We start from the raw sequence: 26789 nt of genomic DNA on the forward strand, positions 1-26789 counted from the left end.
AGATCCTATGTGTGAGAGGAAATTCTGTGGAAACTAACTTTACTATGATAACTTTACAGCTTTACTGTTTTGTTAGGGACTGAATTTTCCTGATGATCTAGGACGCTTTTCTGGGCTTCTTGTATTTCTGTTGGTTGTATGCTTCCTACTCCTCCCTCCAAGCTATTTTTCCAGGGTTAATTTGCAATAATCACTTTAATGGTTACCTTACTTGAATGTGTATCTTTTTTAAAATCTGTTTCTTTTAAGAAATAAAACGGGAGCTCCATCAGTCATCGTCATCGGGAAACATGCTATAGTTAAGATGTGGCTTCTTTTTGTGATACGATGTTTTATTATTAGCTATTAGTTGTACTAGTTTCCAATTTTTTGGCCACTATAGATTACCATTTTTAATAAAGATTGTTATAAAGAAATTAAAGCCATCGCATTGCATTAAATTAATAACATCGGAAACTTGCTCTTCAGAGTCCTCCAATTGCAAATTCTGAGTTTCCATTGTTTCCAGCAGGAAGCTTAGAAAGCCTTGTACTCCCTCAGTTTTTGGAAAAGCGAGCAGCTATGTCCAAGACACTTCGCATAACTGTTTGACCTAATTTAATTACCAAACAACTTGCAACTGGTCCATCTTGAGTTGTTTTCTCCCACAGCTTTATTAAGGAAGAATCTAGTACTACTTTTGATTTTTGGCTTGTAGGTTACCTGATTTGGTTCTCCAGGAAGCACTAGAATGGAGTTTTTAGTATACAGAATGTTAAGGAGTGCGCTTAAATCAGCACCTGTGGAAGGAAAGGAAATGGGAATGGAGCACAGGGAGAAGGGGAGAAGCAACGCATGTCCAAAGATGGCCCCAGCCAGCCCACAGGGAACTGAGCCACAAGGGGCCCCTCAGAGTTGTGCCGAATGGCAGGAGGCATGTGGCTCTGAGCAAGGCCACTCTAGCTGATAAAATCCCTGCAGAGGCCAAGACAACCGAAGGCTGCTCCGTGTTCTGCATTTACGGCCTTATTTACTGCCTTTCCTCAGGGAGTCTATTCCCGCATTTCCATGGCCGCCATAATGTATATTTTTCATAACGGGTTAACTTCAAAACAGGAATACATACATACTTTGGTGAAAGTCACTTAGAATCCTTAGAATTAGCACTTTACTGGGGTGCTCAGTCAGTTAAGCATCTGACTCTTGGTTTCACCTCAGGTCATGATCTCAAGTTTGTGAGTTCAAGCCCTACATTGGGCTCTGTGCTGACCCGGCAGAGCCTGCTTGGGATTCTCTCTGCCCCTCCCCCACTTGCTTAATCTCTCAAAAATAAACAAACATGAAAAAAAAATTCTGAAAAACTTTCTTGGAAAAATAGCCCTAAGTAGAGAGCCAACTCCTCTATCAATTACTTTTGTCCTTTATAAACTCAGAGGAAGACTTGAAATATGTATATTACTTTCCTAGGGCTGCCATAACAAAGTACCACCAACTGGGTGGCTTAAAACAATGGAAATGGATTCCCTCCCAGTTCCGGAGGCCAGAGGTCTTAAACTCCAGGTGTCAGCCAGGCCACGCGCTGAGACTCTGGCTAGAATCCCTCCTTGCTTCTTCCTGGCTTCTGGTGGTGGTCCGCCATCCTTGGTGCTCCTGGGATCGTAGTTGCATCCCTCCGGTCTCTGTTGTCACCTAGCATTCTCCTAGTGTGTGTGTGTTCTCCTCTTCTTGTAAAGACACCAGTCATGTTGGATTAGGACGCACCCTGACGACCCCGTCTTAACTTGGTTATATTTGCAAAGAACCTGTTTCCAAATAAGGTCACCTTCACAGGTACTGGGGGTTAAGACTTCAACATCTTTTGAAAGAGGACACAATTCACCCAATTACAAAGCTCATTTAAGCTTTTCAGTTATTTTAAAATTTATTTTGTAAGAATAATTACATAGTAACATGGTTTCTCAAATTTGGGGGTAAAGAACTTGGCGACAGTCCAAGTGACATCTTTCATAATTTTGTCAAGTACACAATTAAAGAACTTCAAACTCTGGAGCGCCTGGGTGGCTGAGTCACTTAAGCATCTGACTTTTGATTTATGCTCAGGTCATGAGCTCTTGTGGAATCGAGTCCTGCATTGGGGTCTGTGCTGACAGCACGGAGCCTTGGGATTCTCTCTCTCCTTCTGCCCCTCGAGGACCCCGATTGCACGATTGCACGTGCACACGTTCTCTCTCTGAAAAATAAACTTAAAAAAAAAAAGAACTTCAAACTTTAAACATTTCAACTTAATTGAGTTTAGTAGCACTTTCCAGTTTTGGAGAAATATTAACTTCATACCATAAGCTTTCAGTGTCAATGGCACTTTTATTATAGTTAATTCAGAATTCCCATTATGCCATGATAGTCAAGCTTCTTCAGAGAAATAGCCCAGAATTATAAGGGCAGGGAACACTGCAGACATTCTTTCTCACATAATATTCAAGACTAAGTATCTATTCAACCACATGCAAAGAAGCTGATGATACATATTTTGGCAGTTTTCGAGAAATAGTGGTCAATCCATAATCAAATCTCAACGCATCAGCTAACACCTGAGCACCTCCTCCTGCAGTTCGCACTGCATTAGGTGTTTAAAGACAAGCAGTTGACTCAACAGACTTTAAAAAGATGTATTTAATACTTAAAATATTCACGGAGTTCTTGACAGAGTTGTATTTTGAAGTTTCTATTGCTGAGAAACTTGAGGTTCATATTGTCTCTTTTTCAGTCCCAGAAGTTCCGTTTTGAGTTCTCCAGGCTTTGGTGGAATTTCAGGTATTGTCTATCAAACAAAACAAAAAAACACAGATGCCGGTGCTTTCTTAGACTGTAATTAACTGTGACCTGAAAGGCATCAAAGAACGTAAAAAAGTAGAACAAAAAGTCCCTGTGCACTCAATCATAAATCCTAATTATAAGAACCTGCGTCCTCAGTATTACAGGACTCACAGAGGGAGAGTTTCCATCAACATTAAATGACAGATCACAATTTTAATAAAGCTTTCCACATTTTGAAACTCATTCCCGCACCACTTACTCTCCACCGTGTGCCTGGCACAGAAAACAGGTATTAGAAATCAACTGATTTATTCAAAAACAGTAAGTGCCTATTATGTGCAAATTATAAAGAGAAAAAAAAAAAACAACTGACTTCAAGAGAAGTGGTCAGGAAAAGCTTGACGTGACAGCTTTAGTGACACAGTGAGATATAATTCATATGCCATACCATTCACCTGTTTAAAGTATATGATTCCAATTCAGTGGCTTTTGGTATATTCACAAAGGTGTGCATCCCTCATACAATAAATTCTAGAACCTTTTCATCACTCCAAAAAGAAACCCTGTGCCCATCAGCTGTCACTACCATTTCCACACAATCCTGCCCCACACTAAGCCACTGCCCTGGGCAACCATTAATCTTTTTGTCTCCACAGATTTGCCTATTCTGGACATTTCACATAAATGGAATCATATAACATGTGGTCTTTTGTGAGTAGTTTCTTTCACTTGGCATGTTTTCAAGGTCTGATCCATGCTGCCAAATCTATCTGTACTTCATTTCCTTTGAGGACAGAATAATATTCCATTAAAAGGATAGACCACGTTTTACTTATCCATTCACCAGATGATGGACATTTGGATTGTTCCCACTTTTTTACTCTTATGAATAATACTTCTGTGAACATCTGTCTGTGTGTACAAGTTTTTGTGTGAACGTATGTTTTCATTTCTCTTGGGTATAAACCTAGATGTGGAATTGCTAAGTCCTATGACTCTATGTTGAACTGGGTCAGGAACTGCCAGACTGTTTTCCGAAGCAGCTGCACCATTTTACATTCCTATCAGCACCGTAAGGGGGTTCCCGTTACTCTACATGCTCACCAACACTTCTCATGAGCAGTCTGGTTTTGTGTTTTTTTTTTTATTAAAAAAAAAAAATTTTTAACGTTTATTCATTTTAGAGACAGAGAGAGACAGAGCATGAATGGGGGAAGGTCAGAGAGAGTGAGACACAATCTGAAACAGGCTCCAGGCCCTGAGCTGTCGGCACAGAGCCCAATGTGGGGCTCGAACTCACAGACCGCGAGATCATGACCTGAGCCGAAGTCGGTCGCCCAACCGACTGAGCCACCCAGGCGCCCCCAGTCTGGTTTTTTTAATTATAGCCATGATAGTGGTTATGAAGTGGTATCTTACTATGGTTGTCATCTGCATTTCCCTGATGGCTAAAGACGCTAGCATCTTTCCATGGGCTTACTTTGTCTGAAAAGGTGACTTCCGAACAAAGACATGAAGGAGGGTGAGGAAAGCGGCCACGCAGATATCTAGGAGTGTTTCGGGCAGAAGGAACCACAAATGCAGAGGATCTGTGGCAGGAACGTGCCTTTACGCACAAGGAAAATCAAGGTGGTCAGCACAGCTGGCATAAAGTATTCGACTAGAAGTTAGGAAGAGACGAGGACAGAGGGGAAAAGTGGGTGCAGAGATGCAAAACCAGTGGAGAGTTCTGAGCAGAGGAGTGACATGACCTGACTCAAGCCAAGCGTAAAAAGAGGACAATGGCTTTTATTGAGGAAAGACTGGAGGGGAGCAGGGGTGGAAGGCAAAAGCCAGACCAGGGAGCTAACACAGTCCCTGAGGTGGGAGGTGACTGACAGTGGGTCGAACTAAGTGGCAGCAAAGGAGGTGGTGAAAAGCAGTGAGATTCTGGATATATTCTTCAGGTTAAGCCAATGGGATTTGCTGTCATGCACAGTATGAGACAGGTGTTAAAGAGGACTGCTAGGTTTGGGCCTGAACAATGAGAACAATGGAGTCACCATCCACTGTGATAGGCAAGACTTCAAGGGCAGGTATGTTGGAGGAAGGCCAGGAGCTCAGTTTTGAACATGCTCACTGCACATCCACGTGGAACTGTCCAGAATGATTCAGAGACATGTCTCTTCCATCAGCTATCAGCTTCCCCTGTAAGGTCCTGAGGAAAGGGACCACATCGTAATCTCCTCATTTCTTACAACCCTATGAGGTTATAAAAAGCAGGCAAAAACTGTGCTCCATGAATAAATCATTGCTCAGGACCCTTATAAGCTCATAAGATTATAGAGAAAATCTTTACTCTAATTATTTTATATAAAACTGCGAGATTATTCTGGTATAATTTAAATCACATCAAAAATCTCAATAGCTTTTCAATGCCTGAAGTCCAAATACCGTGATCTGGTTCATTTTACCCTTTGTCTCCTAACAACTAATTAATCCTAAAGAAATAAAATAGTTTAGGAAAGAATATGGGGTTTGGGGTTTGGGGTCGGGGTCAGAGTCAGAGGAGACATAGGGACTTAAGAGACGTGCTTCACAGCAAAATTCTCATTTGGAAGTGAAAATGACTTTCCACAAAAATCAGTGATGACAACTGGAATAAAAGCCAGAGTAACTTGTCTGACAATTTCCTATCTTAAACTAGTCCAAAGATGTTGACATTCCAATCCCTTTAATACAAGCAAAGAATATAGTTTGTTTCCTGTCCATTAAACTGTGAAAAAGAATTAATTTAGAAGGGCTCTTTTTTCCCCCAGGTCACAAAAGGAAATTATATGGGGGTGCCTGGGTGGCTCAGTCAGCTGAGTGTCCGACTCTTGATTTTGGCTCAGGTAATGATTCCAGGGTTGTGGGATGGAGTCCAGTATCCAGCTCCACACTGATCATGGAGCCTGCCTGGGATTCTTCCTCTTTCTCTCTCTCTCTCTCCCTCCCTCCCTCCCTCTCATTCCCACTGCCCCTCTCCCCCACTCACACATGCTTTCTGTAAAATAAAAAAACAAGCAAAAAAAAAGGACAAAAAGGAAATTATATGAAATCACAAAGCCCTATAAAATATAATATACTATACTGTACATCTGAAACTAATATAACACTGCATGTTAACTGGAATTAAAAGAATTAAAGAAAAGAATGAAAAGAAAAACCTTAAAAAATAATGAAGTACAGTAACAGCAGGTTTCAAATTTCTACAAAGTATATACAACCACCCACTTACACACACAGGCACACATGTGGAGTAATTTCAGTTGCCAATACATTACAAAACTAAAATGATAATTCAACTTTTATTAAAAGAAAGATAGCACTTTTCTTTACAAAATATGTAATATATATAATATAGATTTTTATATATTATATATATACATAGTATATAACTTTTAAAAGACTAAAAAGTTTACTGACATCAAAATTTAACAACGTTGGGGTGCCTGGGCGGCTCAGTTGGTTGAGCATCCAACTTCCGCTCAGGTCATGATCTCGCAGTTCATGGGTTCGAGCCCTGTGTCGGGCTCTGTGCTGACAGCTCAGAGCCTGGAGCCTGCTTAGGATTCTGTGTCTCCCTCTCTCTGCCCCTTCCCTACTCATGCTCTCTCTCTCTCTGTCTCTCTCAAAAAATGAATAAACGTTAAAAAAAAATTTTTTTTTAATTAAAAAAAACAATGTCAGCAGAGGTTCTAAACAGCAGTTTGTGTGTATATGGTTGTGTCTGGAGACGACCAAAAATGAACACTTTAACATGAGTCCTGAGACTGCATTTTTTCGACCACCCATTGTTTTGATAATAAATAGATTATAAATTAAGGAAAACAGAACCAGTAAAAGTAATGCAAAAGTAAATGAAACTGCAAAGAAAAGCTCAAGCAAAAGCACGCTTTGTATCCCAGGACAGAGTGTCCGCCTTGCATCCTTGCCTCCATTCCTGTTCTGAGGAGCTGAGCTGCACAACTCGAAAAAGCATCCTTGATGCTGCTCGCTTAAGACAGTACTGAGCACCCGCTTTAGGCAGCCATCAAGGTGTCTTCTGCTCTGGGCTCCACCCAGACCTTCCAGCTGTAAAGACTGAAAGACCCCTACAAAGGCCAGAGGTTGTTACAACAGTGAGTCATTGCCAGAACAGCACCAACAGACGCAGGTAAAGAACACAAATCCTTTAAATGTTAGTAAAGCATCCAGCATCCTACACATAGCTGGCCAGCCCTAGCTGTTGTCAAGTCCCTAGAGAGGTACCCTACTGCTGATGTCATCACCCAATCAGGATGAAGTGGCCTGAGACGCTTCAGTATGGTCCTTCTAGAGATTGTGGTTTCATGCTGCCTCTTCTCAAGGTCCGAGCAGCAACCTTGCATAGTCCCACTTATAATGAGAAGAGTGAATCAAAGGGCAATTTTTTGGTCAATTCCCCAGGGTCAAATAACAGGCAATCCTTCCTCTGTGATGCCTGCCTGATGTCAATTCCTCATGAATTAATGACTCAATTGCATTTCTGTGGAAGGTTCTTACACCTTTTGGTCTCCACTAAGTATCCTTGATGCATCCCCAGAACTCAAAGGAGAAGTCTATGGTGCTAAGAAAGAGCTACTTCAGCATTGTTTGTACAAAAACTAGGTACCACCAAAATGTCACTAGGGGATTGATTACATAATATATGGAACAACATATAAGGAAATGCTATTCTATGGTCAGAAAGAAAAAAGGCTATTGATATAAACATGTGTCTATTCATATAGATTTTAACCGAAACCAGCAAGTTACAGAGAATTGTGTATATGAATGCCTATTTACATATAAACTCTGTGTGTGTGCTTATTTCAACAACAGTAAAAGTCTGCAAGTAGACACTAATCAAAAAATGGTAGACGTGTGGGGAGCAGACTGGGGAAAGGGGGTTTTAGTAAATGGGAAGGAGGGATTTGCACATTCTCATCTACACGCCTGAATTCAAGCTGAATGTTGTACGTTGGTGTTATACTACTTTATTAACAGGATCCAAAAAGAGAAACGCTAAACAGAAAGCTTGGGCTTCAAATCCTCAGTAAGCTATGTGATCTTGGGAAATCATGTTCACTCTTCAGAACCTCAGTTTCCTCCTCTGAAAACAAGAATACCTCCAAAACCGTCGTTGTCAATTCACTAAAACTAGAAACACAAATGGTTGGTTCTCTGTGTTACCTGTCCAGAGTCCAGGCAGAAATGACCGTTCCCTATGCGGTGCTCCAAACCACTCTATTCACACCTGTAGCATAATACCTAGCACACACTTGTCATTCTTTCGCTGTGCTTCCTTGCCTCCACCTCCACCAGACCAGAAGTCTTCAAAAGCACCTGTAATTCCCAGTTCTAACTCAATGAAGGCTTATTAAAATTAATGTAAGTTTCTCCCTCTTTTGAATGCCTATATTCTCTCATTCTTCAATCATTAAATATTTATTGAGCATTTACTACATTCTAAGCTCCTTCCTAGGTGACTGAGATACAAGGGTGAACGACGCAGGTCCAGTCCCTTCATGGAGATTACATTCTGGTGGAGGAAACAAAGAGCAAGTCAATAGACAAAGGAATAAAATACTTGCAAACTGTGACAAGTCCTTTCCAGAAACAAAGAACAGAGACATAATAGCACAGAAGCAATCCTTTAGGAACTGTCCAAAGGACCTTCATTGCTGGAGGAGATATTTGAGCAGAGACCTGACGTTTTGAAGTAGAAAACCAACCCCAAGATCTGGGAGGAAAGCATTCCGGGATGAGAAAAAGCATGGCCTTGAGATGGGTACAGGCTTTATGAGTTTGAGAAACCGCAAAGAAGCCAGTGTGGCTGCAACAGTGGGAACAAGAGGTAAATGGCAGATTCAGGCCAGTGGTAGGCAGGTGACAGGCTAAGACCCCTGTAAGGCCTTGTTAAGAACAGGTCATGCATTGCTCTTAATGCAATGGAATGCCATCATAAGGCTTCAGGTCCAAAGCAGAGGTGCTTCTAATTTCGTTTTAAGATGGTCTGCGATGCTGGGAGGAGAATGGAGTGGTCCAGGAGCCAGGACCACAGCCCCTCCTGCACTCACCAGGTCCGGCAGGTAGTACCTGTGCACCACTTCGGCCCCGGCGCACATGGCCAGGAGGCTGGCGGCGAACATTTTCAAGTAGGTGGCCCAGGACACGCCCGCGGGCATGGTCGGTGGGCTAGACGGGGAGGAAAGGCGGAAGGTGTTAGAACGCTCCCAGCTCAAGACGAAACAGGCCACCGCGTTCTCTCCCACCCCGCGCCCCGTGTCCCCAGTTACGAAATGAGCGCGCTGAGGGTCCGAACGCCCCCTCCACGCCCGAGAGCAGCCTCCCAGGGGCTCTTAGTGTCGGGGCTGGGCTTTTGGAACTTAAAGGCAGATCTTGCACATCAAACGGAAGGCCGACACCTGGTGGCTTCCCCGCGACCCTATCAACCCTAACAGAAGGGAAACTGCACACCGCACTCCCTACTGGCCCTAACGGCGCGCCCGGGGAGACCTTACCGCGAAGTGCCCTACTTTCCGCAGACTGTCCCACCACGGCCGGAAATGCGCCGGGGTAGTAGCCGACAGCCGGCGGGCGGAACCAAAAGTACAGGGCCTGGGAGCCGCATCGGACCAGAAAGTTGGGGGCGCGGGCACGTGACCAGGCAGAGTTGGGACTTTGGGCCGGAGCCGTTGCCTATTCTTTGTCTCTCTTTTTTTTTTCTTTTCTGTTTTCTCTTCTCTTCTCTTTCTCTTTTCTTTTCTTCCCTTCCCTTCCTTTTTCTTTTCTTTCAACTTAATTCGGGCTCATGACTCTCCCTACAGTAAGATCTGCCATATAGTCGGCTGTCGAATTTCGGGCTCGGAGCTGGCAGGATTATTGTCCCCGGTTTGTCCTTTCACACGCCCAAGAAAGTTGCTTGCGTTTACCACCTTTTTAGGAGGGGGTGGAGGTTGGCATGCTGACCAGGACGTGCTCAGATGAGGTCACCCTCTAGTGAGTGAAGTTAAAAGCTCTCTCTGTTCTTGTGCCCGGCGTCCTTTGACCTGAGGCAAAGGCACACTCACACTGTTTCCTTAGGCTGCGGGGCTACTGGAAAAAAAGAAAACTGAAGTCGACATTGTTTAATCTGTTCATATTTAGATTGTGCTATGACTATGAATTGATTTTTGTTGAGAAAAAGATAACGCAAGACTATATTCTGAAAGCTTTTGGTTGTATATAAAACATGAATCATGATACACTCAGCTTTTAAACACTTTTATGGAGGTATATTTGACATAAACCACATATTCTAAATATGCAAATTGATGAGGTCTGGCATTTGTACACCTGTGTGACCATTACCACAATCAAAATAATTAATATATCCATCACACGAAAAGTTTCTCTGTGCCTCTAATTCCTCCCACAGTCTCCTCTGGATCAACCACTGACCTGCTTCCTGTCACAACAGATAAATGTGCATTTTCTAGAATGCTCTGTAAATGGAATCCTGACATACTGTCTTGGTCTAGCTTATTTCATGCAGCACAATTATTTTGAGATTCATCCACATTGCTGCATGTATCACTAGTTCACTTCGTTTTACTGCTGAGTATAATTCTACCACAATTGGTTTATCCATTCACCTTTGGTGGACATTTTGGTTGTTTCCAGTTTGGGGCTTATAGGAATAAAGCTTTTATGAACAGTAAAATATATCAAAAAGACTAATATACAGGCCTGTGAACACATGCTCCATTTCTGTTGAATACTTTCCTAGGAGTAGAATGGCTGCAGCATATAGCAGGTAGGAGTATAGTCCACTTTTTAAGAAATTGTCAAGCTGTTTTCCAAAGTAGGTATCCAGTTTCACACTCTCACCAGCCGTGTTGACAGCTCCAGTTCTTCTCCATCCTCTTCCAACACCTGGTCTGGTTAATCTTTTTAATTTTTAGGGACTCTAATAAGTTGGTAATGGTGTCTCATGACTAATGATGCTAAGGATCCTGTTGTATGTTTATATTTGGTGACATATCTGTTCACATCTTTTATCCATTTTTTATTGTGTTTGGTTTTTTATTATGAGTTTAGTCATCTTTATGTATTATGGATATAAATCTTGTATCAGATAGATTTGACCTGTAAATATTTTCTCCCCGTCTATAGCTTGTCTTTACTTTTCCTTAATAATCTTTTGAAGAGCAGAAGCTTCTAACTTTAATGAAGTCCAATTTTCAATTTTCTCTTTTATGGATCATGCTTCTTGTGTGCACAGGGCAAACACCCAGGAGACTGCCCCTGCCTGCCAGCAGCAGAAACGATTTCCTATCCAAGAGCCTAGCTTCTTACTTCTTGAGCTCACCACTCAGAAACCTTCACTTCGCCTTAATTTCTGCAATATTCTCCCCTAATTCATTCACTTAAAAGTACATAGGGGCTACACATTTATTCATGTTATTTAGTTAACATGGGTTTCATGTTAGAAAGGAGCTCTCAGGTTAACTGATTTAAATAGATGCCTCAGAAAACAAGTAATTTTTGTTTATTTGGGATCTTGCTCTGTATCTCACATTCCTGTCTCTGAGAAGTGAAAGCTACATCAGATTTCAAACATTAATCAAATTCCTGACATATCTGTTGAAAATGGCAGATACTGATTAAATTCCATATTAAAGGTCAGAGGTTATTTTCTAAAAACAGTGCAGAAAATAAATTAACTTCTGTTAGGATAATTACACTCTTTCTAAAAAATTTTTTTAAATTATACATTCTTGGGGCGCCTGGGTGGCTCAGTCGGTTGAGCGTCCGACTTCAGCTCGGGTCATGATCTCACAGTCTGTGAGTTCGAGCCCCACGTCGGGCTCTGTGCGGACAGCTCAGAGCCCGGAGCCTGTTTCAGATTCTGTGTCTCCCTCTCTCTCTGACCCTCCCCCGTTCATGCTCTGCCTCTGTCTCAAAAATAAATAAACGTTAAAAAAAAATTTTAAATTATACATTCTTATGGGGCGTCTGGGTGGCTCAGTTGGTTAGGCGTCCGACTTCGGCTCAGGTCATGATCTTGCAGTTTGTGAGTTCGAGCCCTGCTTTGGGCTCTGTGCTAACAGCTCGGAGCCTGGAGCCTGCTTCGGACTCTGTGTCTCCTTCTCTCTCTGCCCCTCCCCCACTTGTGCTCTGTCTCTATAAAAAAATAAGTAAAATGTTTAAAAATTTTAAATTATACATTCTTATAAACTAAGAAAGTATATACTTTAAAATTCTTGAGATAGAATATGTAATAAGAAGTTTCAGGACAAGATCTTTAAGGCAAGATAAATACCAGCTTAGCACAGCTAAAACTGATTTGGGGGGCACCTGGGTGGCTCAGTCAGTTGAGCGTCCGACTTCGGCTCAGGTTATGATCTCGTGGTTCATGAGTTTTAGCCCCACATTGGGGGCCAACTTGGCTTTAACTCACAACACTGAGATCATGACCTGGGCTGAAGTCAAAAGTTGAATGCTTAACCAACTGAGCAACCCAAGTTCCTCTATCTTTTGAGTTTTCTGTCATGAATCCAAAATCAGTTTATGCAGTGCCCAACTCCCATTCATATTGTAGTCTATCAGTAACGAGTCCTATGTATGTGTATCTTGTGTCTCTCTTCTTAGAAGGACACCAGTCATTAGATTTAGGGCCCACCTTAATCCAGTATGACTTCATCTTGACTTGATTACATCTGCTAAATAAGCCCACATTCACAGATACCAAGTGCACACAAATGTGAGGGAGACAGTATTCAATTCAGCACAAGCTCCTATCACCTACTCAAAAACTTAAGTACATAAGTGAAAGTTTAAACATTAACTGGAAAAAAATGTTCAAAGGCTCATAAATTTTCAGAATAAGAAAAGTCAGGGGCGCCTGGGTGGCTCAGCTGGTTAGGCGGCCGACTTCGGCTCAGGTCATGATCTCGAGGTCCGTGAGTTCGAGCCCCGCGTCGGGCTCTGTGCTGACAGCTCAGAGCCTGGAGCCTGTTTTGGATTCTGTGTCTCCCTCTCTCTGACCCTCCCCCATTCATGCTCTGTCTCTCTCTGTCTCAAAAATAAATAAAGGTTAAAAAAAAATTTTTTTAAATAAATAAAATAAAAAAAAATAAATAAATAAACTCAGCAAAATACTCACAAGGCAATGCATCCCATGCTGGGAACCAAAACTACCCCTCAAGAAATAAGGACTGCCCTGATGACAACAAGACCTTGTGTGATTGACCTGAGGACAATGATCAGCCTGCCCCTGTCCCACCCCTTATATAAACCTGGAAGTATTTTCAGCCCTTTGAGACGCTAGCCCACTGTCTTCCCGGTGTGGGCCTCGGGGAAATAAGTTCTTGTTTCACCACCATTCCTATCTCTACCTTTGGATTTTGTCAGCGGTAAGTGGCCAAATCTAGACCGTTTGGGACCCTGGAGCTGGGTGCTCTCGCACCGTAAGGCCCAGATTACAAGATTTTGGAGTCATTTGTTACCACAGTCTAGGTAAAGCTAACTAATACAGCAGCCATGTTTTTCATCACGCAAACTAGACACAGAAAAGCCTCTCCCCGTTAAGAGTTATTTAGTGAAGTCCTCATACAGACACCGGTGACAATTTGAATACCAATGAAACAAAAATCAGCTGGAAGAGCCATTGAGAAATAAAGCAGAAGGGCTAGTCTGTAACGTAATAAAGGGGCATGGTGCTTAAATGACATCTATCGTACACTTAAAACGACAATATTTTTGCATATGCAAATTAAAGCAGACATGGGTTCCCGTAAAACTTTATATTTTACGAAACAGTTTTATTAGAGTTACACTCATTTTGCAGACTAGTGAACTGATGCGCAATAGTAAATTGATGGTATGGTGACCTCAACTCCCAGGTTTGCTGTCTCCAAAGTCTCTTATTTCCCCCACATCACACTTGATAATTGATACTTGATAATTAACGCAAAACACTGTTTTTTTAATCGGTATAAAACTTGGGGTGGAAAGGCCTGGATAACCCTAATAAGCATAACCATCTCACCTACACATCGTCCCCAAAGGGCATCTCCCACTCGTCACCCCCAACCGCCCACCAGCGACGAATCTGGGCGGACAAAAAGCTTACGTCAACACAGCGCCCCTCATCCCACCGTTTTTGTCCTCCACCCTTCCCGAAAGGCCAAGCGGCGAGCAGAAGAACCAACGAGAGGGGAGCGAACGTGATTGGGCTGCCTGCGTCACGTGACGACCACGAGGCGTAGGATTTGGCTCGGAGCAGACGGAAGCACCGCGCGGGGGGGGGGGGGTCAAGTCTGGGAGGGGGGAACTGGAAGCTCCGGGGAGGAGCCTGAGCGTCCGCCGCTGTCCCAGTTCTGCCAGCAATCGTGTCCAGTCTCTGATTATTGTTGTACCGCCGTCGGTACGCCGCGGTACTACGGAGACCAGTCGTTCGCCTGCCCAGCAGGAGTAGCCGCTGACTCGAGCGGCAGCGGGGAATGGAAGCGGAGAACGCGGGCAGGTAAGCCCGGGGCGGAGCGCCGCCCTTCCCCCCAGCGCCCCTCGCGGCGGGGTTGGCCGGCGGGCGCGCGCACGCACGCAGGGGTCTTTAAAGGCCGCGGCCGGAGTACAAAGGCCTGGCCTGCGCGTGCGCACTGCCACCCTCCTCGGGCCGCTCGGAAGCGGCGCCACCTGTACCTGCGCCCTTCTTCCGGCCTTCCCGGCATCCAGCCGGCTTTAACAGGCGTTAATAAGCGCCCCACAGGGTCCGGTTAATATCTCTTTCCGGTTGTCATTCTTGGCTACGTTTGCCTTCACCCTCCGTTATTATGCGAAGAGCTGTAAAGATGGAATATCACGCGTATCACTTCTGGAGCTTTAATTTTAAAATTAGTAGTTTTATTGTGGCTTCCTTTCCCGTAGGTTTAGTAAGATCAACGTCAGGGGCCACAAGGTGGATAACATTGCCGTACAAAGTCTCTTGAATTCTGTATTATGACTAATACTCCCAAGTAGTCATCTAAAAATGCTTTCTGGTGATCTTGGGGGGGTGAATTTAATCAGGTTTTCAGTATGTCCTTTGAGGAGTGTTAGATTCGTGGAGAGAACGTTTGGCAAACGTAGAGATTGCGAGATTCGAACTCCTCGCAGAAAACTAAATGAAAAAAATCATTAGATAGGGTAGCAGGATCCTTAAGAAAAACTATTGATTTACATTGGAATAAAATTCTGTAAGATCTAATAATTTTCCGTTCTCTCCGGGGCCCTGAACTTAGGCAAGACACTTCACTTCTCTGGGCCTGTTCATGTCTGTAAAATAGGACATCTCTGGAATCCAGTTCTGACATGCTGTGAATCTGTGTTATGTGGAAGGGATTAGATCACCAAAACAGTCTTTATAGGTTAGGAAAGGAGATGTATAAAGTGTGGTCTTTATCCTGGCTTTTCTGGTCAAGTCCTGAAATAAAGTACTGCACTTCCTTCCCAAAAGAACTTTACATTTAAAAGAATTCATCAGAACTTGTGAAATTCACTCCCACCTTTGCATGTTACTTCAGATCAGTACTGAGACCTGGGTGAAGTCTACCATCAAATGAATTACACATTAGAAGACCTTGCTCAGTGCTTCAGAGCAAAGTAATAGGTCTCTGGTACGATGTTTACCTAAAATTTGGCTTATATGCTGTCTTAACCCATCCACAGGGTTATAGATCATTTTTAATTTGCCTCACAAAGTTTTAACCTCAGGAAATAGAGAATTTTGTGTTAGTAGTGTAAGGGCTTTTTCCTTGGGGATTCTGAGATGACTGAGGCCCCAGATAATCCTGAGAAAGTGGTTCTCTGTCACTCTTGACTTCATGCTAATCAAGGAGTAGAATGGAATGCCGGATATAATGAATTTACTTTTTATTTTGGAAGAGTAATTTCAAAAAATTCAAAGGAAAAAATTCCATTAATATGGACTCTTTTTTTAAAAGAGAAGATAGTTCAAGTATCATAACAAATAATGTCTACCCAGAGAGGAAAAAAGGAAGGAGAGGATCAGTATGTATCTAATGAGCTTTGGCATGGAAAGGACATTTATCAAAAATGGAAAGTAGGATGCCAAATCAAAAATGACTTTGTAAAAGTGTGACATGGGCTACTGAAAATACAAACTGGAAAGGTTAACCCTTAAATGAAATCAGCCTTTCTGGAAATGTTAGGGACCAAAAAGAACTTTTTTAGTTAGGTGTTGACATCCAGGGCAAGAAAGGTTTGGATTTTCTGCCTAGTCCACCAGCATGGTGTTAGTAGATAACAGGAAACAAACATTTGGTTCTAATTTTTCTTATCTCTATGTTAAAAAAAATGATTAGAGACAAGAAGTGGCAGGATGAATGTCTTTAAGAGACAAGATCAATGAGGGCATTTAAGAGAACTTTCAGCTGCTCTAAGAGAAATCCAGTTTCCTGGCCTGGATAAATTATATGTCAAATGAGAAGCTAGATTACAGCAATCTTTAAGAACTTGCAGATAACAGGAGAGAGACCTGAAGCCTGAAAATAAACACATGAGTTCCTGTTTCTTCCTAGGTGGAGTCTGTCTTCTAATTTATTGACTTTGATCCTAAACAAAATTTTTACTTTTCAGTGGTTATTGAGCATATTTAAAAGGAACCAGTGGCCACTAGGTTACAGTATAATTTGGGAAAAAAGCAAGATGTATCAAGCTAGGTTCATTCCCTTTTGGATAATGATACTGGACTAGACAGCATCAGGATGATGCTGACAGGAGGTATCTAAAAATTTAATCCTGTCCTGCTGTCTTTATTATTATTATTATTATTATTATTATTATAGCAAAATTACTATATACCAGGCACTGTTTTAAGTGTTTTACATATGTTGACTAATTTAATCCTCATAACCAACAAATTAGGTACAACTATTTCCATTTTGCACATGTGGAAACTGGGACACAGAGGTTAAGGAACTTGAGCAGAGCTGAAATTTGAACGCAGGCAATGTGGCCCAAAGTCTGCCTCCCTGACAACTGTGCCACATATCACTTCTCTGTGGGCAAGACGAAGACGGACTGATGGCAGTCCAGTTAGGTGGAATCAAAGCTGGTTTACTGCCGAAAGAATCGAGGGCAGGCTGAAGAGAGGTCTATATTGATGTGCCTTGTCGTTCTACCCCAACTTGTTCTTTTCAGCAATTTAACAACTTCCGGGTGCTGTTGGAATGCTGATAAGATTTGTGAATGACCCAACTCTGGAAGAAGTTTGTGGAATTGGTAGTTTAAATCAGAATCCATATCCTAACAGCTGGAGTGTTGAATCCTCTTTTACCAAAAGAGGCACAGTTCTGTGCTTAGGTGCAGAAGTATCAGTGATGTGAGGGAGAGGTAATAAAAGGGCAGTTTTCATTGACGTTAAACTCAGTTTGAATCAACAGTATGATGTGGGTTCTAGTAAAGTTAATGTAATGGATTCTGCAGTAGGACTCCAGGATGAGGAAGCTGAGCCCTGCTTGGTTTCAGGATGATGGAGCTGTATCTGGAGAATTTTTATTTTGTTTTCTTTTAAGCACCAAAAAATGACAAAGTAGTGTAGAAACTTGAAGTCATACTATATGAAGAAGAGTTGAATGAATTGGGGACTCTGGCTTGTTCTAAATCTTTGTATTTATAGTTTCTAGTAGACTATGTACAGTAAATACCCAGTAATGTGTGGTGAATACACACAGTTCCACTTTGCAATATTAAATGTAGTCTTTAAATAGTTATGACGGTATTCCATTGTAGTTTATATACCTAATTCTCTTTAGTTGAGCATTTAGATTATTTAGCACTGATTTTGTGTGTGAGTGTTTTGTTTTGTTTTGATGGGGGGGGGGGAGAGAGAGAGAGAGAGAGAGAGAGAGAGAGAGAGAGAAAGAAAGAGAGAAAATCTTAGGCAGGCTCCACACTCAGCACGGAACTTGAGGCAGAGCTTGATCCGCAACCCTCTGGTCATGACCTGAGCTGAAATCAAGAGTCAGATGCTCAACTGACTGAGCCACCCAGGCACCCCATTGATTATTATTTTGTAATTATTCAGTGTTGTATAATCATATTAATATGAATATTAAGTGAATAATAATATGAATATTAATAATATTAATATTCATATTAATATTAAGTGAAAATAATAAAATATTGCTATGAATTGTGTTCTTCCAAAATGCCTATGTTGAAACCTAATCCCCAATGTAACGGTATTTGGAGGTGGGGCCCTCATGAATGGGATTAGTGCCCTTTTAAAAGAGGTCCTAGAGGTCCCTCACCTCTTCTATTTTGTGAAGATACAGCAAGAAGGCCACCCCTATGAACCAGGAAGTAGGCTCTCAGCGGACACTAAATGGTGTTTTGTTGTAGCAGGCCAAGAGGACTAAGACAAATGTATATAGAAAAGAGCAACTTAAATCTTTAAAATAGTGGAAAATACCTGAGTATTAAAGAAGTTGGAGGTGTTCATTTTAGAGAAAACCTTAAAGAGTTAGTTTTTGAAGTACAGCAAAATCTGAATTAATTGGACTCCTCAGTCAGCTGTGTGTGTGTGTGTGTGTGTGTGTGTGTGTGTTTTAAGTAAGACTGTTAGGAAATACACAATTCATTAGGAAAATACACAGTATATCAATTTCAGACGGCTGTAAAAACCAGTGCTTTGGGCACTGATGTTCAAGGGAAAGGGTGTGCATCTCTGATTTGGTCTTGTCTGATATCTCTGCCGTGTGCTTCCCTGCTCAGATGCCCTCTACCCTCATGCCACTGGGGATCATGCCAGAGATCGTATCTGAGAAAGCAAGATCCAGTTTTGTTTGCCTGTGTCTCTGTTGGGTAATACTGATTGTGTTTATATCGTTGTATATCGACGCACTTGGATGTCATTTCTAATTTGGGGGGCGGTTGTCTCTTAAGTTATGACTTGATGGGAGGCGTAAGGTTGCTAGTGAGGCTTCTGTCTCTAGTAGCATCCAAGCAGAAAGGCTAAAACTCGCTAGGGAACTAATTGCTGGCTGCCCTGGGGTGTGACTACATCATACTTCCAGACTGAAAGACCCTCCAAGGCCAGAATTCAAGGAAATGTGTGCTAGGTCCTGACACTGCCATTGCCAGAAGCAGAACAGGCACCAAAGAACCCGAGCGGAAGAGACAATCTTACTACCTTAGCTGAGTTTCACACATTTCTGGATAATGAAGAAACCTGTATCCATCGGGGTGGGGAACCATGGAGGGCTAGTCAAGGGTGTGGTTGGCCTGTGATGCTTTTTGGAGGAGTGAAAAATGAGTAGATGTCCTCCCGCCCTCCAAAAAGGGGGGGTGTGAATGGAGGCTAGGAGAGAGGAAGGGGTGAGCTTCAGGCAAAGGAGAGGCACAGAACAGTGTGGGGACAAACCAATGATAGGGAAGAAAAGTGAGCAAGGGGAAATAAGGTCATCCCTCATGCTTGGAAATTTGATACCAAATTTGAGTTACAGAAAATAAAAACCCTGGGATCTGGACAGATTTGGTCCCGTTTCCTGTACATAGTCCACGTATGTAAAAATCATTTTCACGGTGAGAGAACCCAGGTCCCGAGAGGAGGAGTGATGACCAAGTGCTCTTGTGTCGCTGTCCCTCGCACAGAGAAAACAAGCCTTGTAAAGTTGGCGTGATTCTGAATTACAAAGGGGCAAGTGTATATAAATACAACAAATGTATTAAATATCTTCTAATTAAGGTTGAACAGGTTTATGCTGCTTACAGTTGTAATTATCGCTGGATAATAGGAAATTGATTTATCTAGAACTCTAGTTTCCTAGCTTTGAAGTCCTCGAAGGTTTTTTGCTTGCTTCTGCCAAATAATAAGAATGTTGTGTCGCACTCTCTTTCCTTTTGTTCTGTTAGGAAGCCGTTGAGATGATAAGACTCAATTTAATACTCAAAGATAGTGTATTACCTTAGAACTTACACATCGTATTTCTCATTTCTTTATTTTTCTATTTCTGTTCTATTTTAACTTCCTATAAAGTACCAGAGGTCATTTTTAGAAACATTAAGGGACACGCTGATATTATAGGTAAGTTTCTCAATTTCTTTCAAAATTGATATATATCTCTAAAATAACACTTCTGGGTTTTTTTCTTTTCATTTTTTTCCTCAGCCATCTGATTTCTAAACTAATTTTCAGGTTCTGCACTTCACATCTAAGTATGACCCTGAAATATGCGAAAGGCACATTTTGGAAATTTGTTTTTTAATGTTCAGAATCCTTTTGCCATGTAAAATCTTCCTAAGTTAAATATTTTAAGTTTGGACTTTGTGAAGTGCTTGAAATGGGACACATCTGTGAAACTCTTGAGAGTGGTGGCCAGAAACACGGGCGAGGGTGGAAGGTTGTCTTCTTGACAGTGTGACAGACTAAGAGGAGACGTCCTGCATTCTTTGGCCGCTCGCTTATTGTGACTTAACTGCGGCTGGCCTCAATCGAAGGTTACAGTTCATTGTGCTGGAATATCCGAAGGGTAACAATACAAGATCTCTCAACGTAACCTAGCAATATCTGAGTATTTGAGTATTTACGTCATAAACACTGAACAACCAATGATTTTACAGTTCATCAAAAGGAGCTATGAGGGGCGCCTGGGTGGCTCAGTCGGTTGAGCTTCCGACTTTGGCTCAGGTCATGATCTCGCGGTCCGTGAGTTCAAGCCCCGCGTCGGGCTCTGTGCTGACAGCTCAGAGCCTGGAGCCTGCTTCAGATTCTGTGTCTCCCTCTCTCTGACCCTCCCCCGTTCATGCTCTGTCTCTCTCTGTCTCAAAAATAAACAAACGTTAAAAAAAAAAAAATTAAAATAAAAAAAAGGAGCTATGAATATTATTAAAGAAAAGTGTGGTGGAAAAAGAGGACATTTTACTTTGTGCCAAGCATGATTTAAGTGCTTTTCTTCAACTTTTACATTTGAGATTCTAGGACTTGTCTGCATATTTTCCCAACGTGCAGCCTTAGGTTACAATACTGTTTCGTGTTCCTTTCTTCTTTAAAGTCTGTATTAAACATTTTCTGTGCTTGAAAAAATATCAGTACATTAATTCTGCTGCATAGTCTTTTCATGTTACTAGACTAAAGTTTACTGGATTGTCATACCTATTTTTTATGTAACTGGAAACAATATACTTAAAGAGGTAAAAGTCTTAAGATATAGTGTAATACCTTTCTAATTCTTAGCCTTTTCTTTAACAGCTTACCCTTGAAGATAGTTTGAAGCTAAAATTCCTCTCCAGTGGTTTGTCCATTAGGATTTGGCCCCTGTCTTTGAGCGTCCGGGATTTCAGCCTGGGCACCCACAGATAGTCTGTTACCTGTGTCTGCTTCGGCCATTTAAGCTTCTGCTTTAGTTTGCCTCCCCCGCCATCCCAACCATTTTATTAAGATATGATTTATGCATAATAAGATTCATTCATATAAAATGTACTAGTTTATCTTATTTGTTTATTTATTTATTTATTTGAACAAGCAAGCAGGAGAGGGGCAAAGAGAGAGGGAGACACAGAATCTGAAGCAGGCTCCAGGCTCTGAGCTGCCAGCACAGACCCCAGCGTGGGGCTCAAACTCACAAACCTCTAGATCAAGACCTGAGCCAAAGTCAGACACAAAACCAACTGCACCCCTAGGCGTCCCTAGCTTTTCTTTTTAATCTCTACTTTCTGAGCTTCCCCTTTTCTTTCTCCATAACTAATAAGTGAGTAGCTTGCCACAGAAAACGACTTTTCTCTCCAAATGGTAAATGACACTGACCCATTTTATTTCCTAGTGTTTTCCTTCCCGTTGTGTATGTAATGGCATCGTTTGGCATTAGATGTAACTTGAGTTTCAGAAAATACATGTTTGCTTCCATAGCTTTTGTGCTGCAGGCAGCAGTGTGAGACAGTGATGGGTAGTCATGAGAAATTGGCTTTTGGCCATTGTTTTTTGTGTTCCTTATATTGAACTGAGTACTTGGAACAAAGTCTGAAAGATGTTCAGAGAAGAGATTTAAAGTGTTTTTCCCCCATAAATTCACAGATATGTGCAAAATGTCCATTTCTAGCCCTCATCTAGTGGTAAAAACCCAGCAACAATTTAAAACCAGATCCAATGCATAAATCATTAAATAGGCAAATAAACCAAAAGAGAACCTTAAGTAGATTGGAGGGAAGGCAGGAATGGGGAGTTGTTGGTCGAAGGAGAAAAGCTTCCAGTTATAAGATGACCACGTTTTAGGGATCTAATGTACATGGTGGTGATTAGAGCTAATAATACCTTGCTACGTACTTGAAAGTTGATAAGAGAGTAGATTTTAAATGTTCTCATTACAAAAAAGAAATGGTAATTATGTGACGTGATGGAGGTATTAGCTAAGACTTAGTAATCATTTTGCAAAATATGTATCAAATCAAAACATCATATACTTTTAACTTACACATTTCATGTCCATTGTATCTCAGTAAAGCTGGGTGGGGTTAGGTTGGAGAGGATCTTATGACCAAAGAATTAAATGTGAAGATAGAGACAAACTGTTTGTATGGACACTTTAACCCTGTATGAGCTGCTGTGCCTTTTAAGTCTCTCTGCTAGCAGATTCCCATGATCTCATTTCAGAGAAAGCACGGGCTGACTTGACAGGACTGGTAAGTTTTATTGCTGACACATCTTGTCATTAATCAGTGGGAGAGTTCCTTAATATTGGTTAATAGGCACAAAGTAAAAATCGGGTGAATACACACATTTAGGAATAGACCTTCCTCCTCCCTTTGCCCCTATTATCAACTCTATATGTTACAGTCTGACCACACAGTGTTTGGATCCTAAAGGTTTTGAAAGCTCATCATTGAAACTTCTAGTCGGGTAATTTTATTGACATGTCTTGTGCTTAATTGTTCTTTCAGCTACTCCCTTCAGCAAGCTCAAGCTTTTTATACATTCCCATTTCAACAAATTATGGCTGAAGCTCCTGATATGAATGTTATGGACGAACAGCAAATGCCAGCGGAAGTTCCAGAACCAGTGTCTGCTCAGGAACCTGTACAAGGTAGTTTTCATCAGGATAGTTGAGAAAAGTAGCTATTGGATTGGCCAGCTTATGTAAGAAAGGGTTTAATGAAGAATTTTTATTTTATTTTAGTATTTAAAACGTTAACCACTTTTTAAGTATGTGCCAGGCACTGTGATACATTTGGGGGAATAAAAGAACATGGATCCTGCCCTCAAATAGCTCATAATCTAGTAGGAGAAAATAGTAAGTAAACACATGGTTTGCTTTAAGCACACAGTGGTGAAGAGGGGCACAGGATGCTGTGAGAGCGCATAGGGTTGACACTAACTCGGACCGAGGTTCAGAAGCAGCTTCCAAGAGCTCTGGAAGTCAGGGGTGAGGAGACTTTATCCGCATGAAGAATGGGGTGGGGAACATTCCTGGCCTAGGGAATAGCATGGGCAAAAGACAGATGTAAAGAATCATGACAGTTAAAAAGTAGTTATTCTGTGTCTTTGGGAGTCTGGTGTACAGCAAAAAAATAGTGATCAATGAGGCTGGAAAGTGCCTTGTTTCCAAGAAGAATGTTCGAAGAATGTATGTTCTCTCCTGAAGGTGGTAGGGAGCTTTTGAGAGGATGGAAGCAGAGGGTGACTTAAACAAAGTAACATTCTAAAAGTCAGCCTGGGAAAAATTATTATAGAGGATAGAATGGATGGTAGGGAGTAAGGCAGAATTTGGAGGCAAAGAGTGGATTTGAGACTGAATAATCTGAGGATGAAATGAGGAAGACCTGAGGGGATGGAGAGAAGAAGGTAATGGTTTTCTCCAGTGTAGCAGTATCATATGAGAAATGTGTTCAAGAGTTTCATCTTACGATTCCAGAAACACATCTGACTCCACTGCATTGGAGATACCCCTGCCGATGACTCTCCTATTTTTCTGGGCTGGCAGCACTGGGACTTCCCAGCTACAGGCCAGTGGAGGTGGATCCCTTCGCGTAGAGAGTGGCTAAATCAGTGTGGGGTAGAAGAGAGGAAGGACAGGATGCTGGGTTAGGGAACTGCCTAATGGTAGTAGAATGGAGGAGGGGCCTAAGAATTTAAGAGAGATGTTAAACAAGGGTAAGAAAAGCAAACCTTCCTATTGGGTAACTCTAGGTCAGTTGTTCTTGACTGGGCGTGGCCCCCCCCCCCCCCCCCAAGGGACATTGGGCAATATCTGGAGACAACTTTGATTGTCATGATTGGCAGGGTGCTACTGGCATCTATTGAGTAGAGGTCAAGGTTGCTGTTAAACATTCAGTAATATACAGGACAACCCTGTATATTACTTATACAGAGTAGCATTCTACCAAAATCATTCAACCTAAAATGTTAGTAGTGCTGAGATTGAGAAGCTCTGCTTTAGGTCCTAAGACATCCCTGGTCTTGCATATTTTTTCTTTTTTCTTTTCTGTTTTTTGAAGTTTATTCATTTATTTTGAACGTGCAAGAGAGAGCGAGGGAGGGGCAGAGAGAGGGTGAGAGAATTCCAAGCAGGCTCCACACTGTCAGCACAGAGCCCAACTTGGGCCTCAAACTCTCACGAACTGTGAGATCATGACCTGAGCCGAAACCAAGAGTCCGGACACTTAATTGAGCCACCCACGTGCCCCCCTGGTGTTGCCTTTTTTTTTTTTAATTAATTTTTTAACATTTATTTATTTTTGAGAGAGAGCACGAGCCAGAGAGGGGCAGAGAGAGAGAGGGAAACACAGAATCCAAAGCAGGCTCCAGGACTTGAGCTGTTAGCACAAAGCTCCATGTGGGGCTTGAACCCACGAACTGTGAGATCATGACCTGAGCCAAAGTCAGATGCTTAATCAACTGAGCCACCCTGGTGCCCCCCTGGTCTTGCCTTTTGAAGACTACTTTCCAGCCCAGAGATTTCATCTTCAGCATCTCTAAATTCACCTCTTTGGCTGTGTGTGGAACAGAATACACTCATCTCTAAAACAAGCCCACAAGCCATTGGAGGTTTTCTATTGCTGGAAATTATGGGAAAATCGAGTTAAAAGGTTCCCTTCCTCCCTATTTTTTGCTCTATTTATTTTCTCGTTTATTGCGCTGTTTATGTATTTACATTTAGAATTTCTATAAAATAGGACATGAATGCTTTAAATCCCTGGGGAGATCAAGATGACAGGGAAGAGTCCATGGGAAATCAATCTATGATCATTATGTACGTTTCATCCCGAGAACAGCTAGCAGAGGAAGGAGGGCAGGGTATAGGGCCTCGAGAACCCCGTCCTAAGATGAAGGAAGAGGGAGGGTACTGCAGAGGATGGTGAGGCTGGGAGATAGGAGAAGGTAGCAAGGGCGTTGATGGGGTGACTCTACTGGGAAAGCTGCCTGATGTTCTTAAGTTATGTTTTTCTGCATCTACTTCCTTGAAATTACTGTGTTTCAGAGACTCCAAAAGGAAGGAAAAGAAAACCCAGAGCAACGGCACCAAAAAAACCGGTAGAACCCAAAAAGCCTGCTGAGGCCAAAAAATCTGGCAAGTCCACAAAATCAAAAGAAAAGCAAGAAAAAATTACGGACACATTTAAAGTGAAAAGAAAGGTAGACCGTTTTAATGGTGTTTCAGAAGCTGAACTTCTAACCAAGACCCTCCCGGACATTTTGACTTTCAATCTGGACATTGTGATTGTAAGAATTTTTGTCCTCATTTGGTTTTATAAATAGTATTGGTGAATTAAATTAACATAACCTCTGTTCTTGCAAATAGCATTTTGTTGAACCATTTCTAAGAATCCTTTTGGTAGTAAATGGTGTCATTTTGTCACCTTCATAAGGTTGTGGACACATATGGATGTGTTTAAGAGGATGGGCTCCAGAGTACGGCTGTCTGGTTTCAGGTCTTGCCGTGTGGGTATGACCTTGAACAAGCCTTAACCTTCCTAATCACCAAGTTCCCTTATTGGTGAAGCAGGGGTGATAATAGTACCTTCCTCATAGGATTGCAGTTAGGTAAAATAATCCACGTGAATCACTTAGATTGCACATTACGTGTGAGTTCTCTATAAATGATAGTACTGATTTTGAGCTCTGATTTTTGTCAGTAACTGTAAGAAACATCAGCATGCAAACAGCTGTAAATGACGTGGAGTGAGCGGCTTGGTGGGAGTGGAGAAGCAGGCTGTGGCTGGACCTGGGCTCAGTTGATCGGTTGCTCCAGGACCTCTCTCTTTCCAGTCCGGTTGGGTGGAGGTGGGGGCTTGGGGACACGAGGGAGTCACACTGTTTTTTATCTTTAAAATTTATTTTTGTTTTACTTTTTTTTTTTTTTTTTTGCATTGGAGTATAATTGACACACTTCCATTAGTTTCAGGTGTACAACATGGTGATTTAACAAGTTTATTCATTATGCTGTGCTGACGGCAAGCGTAGCCGCCATCCCTCACCATACGCCGTTGCCGTGCCATCGACCCTGGTCCCCGTGCTGTGCCTCCCACTCTCCTTCACCCGTTTTGCCTGTCTCCCCTGCTTCTGGCCACCACCAGTTTGTTCTCTGTATTGATGATCTGTTTCTGCCTTTTTTTTTTTTTTAAACTGGTTTTTCACAACAGCAGCAACACTTTTGATATAAAGGGAATTTTTTTTTCCCTCAAAATGAAATACTTTATTCAGATCAAAAATAGGTACTTGATAAACGGGATTGCCGATGATGCTGGATTAAATTTTTATTTTAATAAATTTAGTTTTGTCCATCACTACTCCACAGAAGCCCTCAGGCGTAAACCCTACTTTTCAAGACTTAAGTGTATAAACATTTTTTGCAGATTGGCATAAACCCGGGACTAATGGCAGCTTACAAAGGGCATCATTACCCTGGACCTGGAAACCATTTTTGTAAGTAGTTCTTGCTTTTATTTTTTTACTTTTAAACTAGATATCTTTTTTTTTTTTTTTTTTTTTTTTT

General features: G+C 41.9%; 2 protein-coding genes across 4 annotated transcripts in view; one reads left to right on the forward strand and one right to left on the reverse strand.

Annotated features, from left to right (window-relative positions):
* Positions 1-1881: 1881 nt before the first annotated feature.
* Positions 1882-9459, reverse strand: LOC125919498 (protein BRAWNIN). 3 transcript variants are annotated; one of them, XM_049626205.1, is made up of 4 exons: positions 9339-9459; positions 8895-9012; positions 2670-2797; positions 1882-2221 (listed from the first exon to the last, which is right to left on the reverse strand). In XM_049626205.1, exons 2-3 carry the CDS (start codon positions 9000-9002, stop codon positions 2702-2704), a joined length of 204 nt encoding a protein of 67 aa, XP_049482162.1. In that variant the 5' UTR covers positions 9003-9012; positions 9339-9459; the 3' UTR covers positions 1882-2221; positions 2670-2701. The 3 variants fall into 3 exon arrangements, with proteins under 3 accessions (XP_049482162.1, XP_049482161.1, XP_049482160.1); XM_049626204.1 differs by having other exon boundaries at positions 2657-2797; positions 9339-9452; XM_049626203.1 differs by lacking the exon at positions 1882-2221 and having other exon boundaries at positions 2632-2797; positions 9339-9449.
* A 4654-nt stretch (positions 9460-14113) lies between these two features.
* Positions 14114-26789, forward strand: part of TDG (thymine DNA glycosylase) — a 21719-nt gene continuing 9043 nt past the window's right edge. The window contains exons 1-4 of the mRNA XM_049626199.1: positions 14114-14326; positions 22738-22880; positions 25275-25516; positions 26650-26719. Coding sequence (XP_049482156.1) covers positions 14304-14326; positions 22738-22880; positions 25275-25516; positions 26650-26719 — 478 coding nt within the window. The 5' untranslated portion in view covers positions 14114-14303. The remainder of the gene's footprint in view (positions 14327-22737; positions 22881-25274; positions 25517-26649; positions 26720-26789) is intronic.

Source organism: Panthera uncia, chromosome B4 (genome assembly GCF_023721935.1).
Source record: "Panthera uncia isolate 11264 chromosome B4, Puncia_PCG_1.0, whole genome shotgun sequence".
NCBI lineage: Eukaryota > Metazoa > Chordata > Mammalia > Carnivora > Felidae > Panthera > Panthera uncia.

What these genes read in the sequence shown, in the direction of transcription:
- LOC125919498 (XM_049626205.1), bottom strand. Translation starts at nt 9,002, where the DNA reads ATGCCCGCGGGCGTGTCCTGGGCCACCTACTTGAAAATGTTCGCCGCC. An exon ending in GGTACTACCTGCCGGACCTG is followed by an intron (nt 2,798 to 8,894) that starts GTGAGTGCAGGA and finishes TTTGTTTGATAG; the next exon opens with ACAATACCTGAAATTCCACC.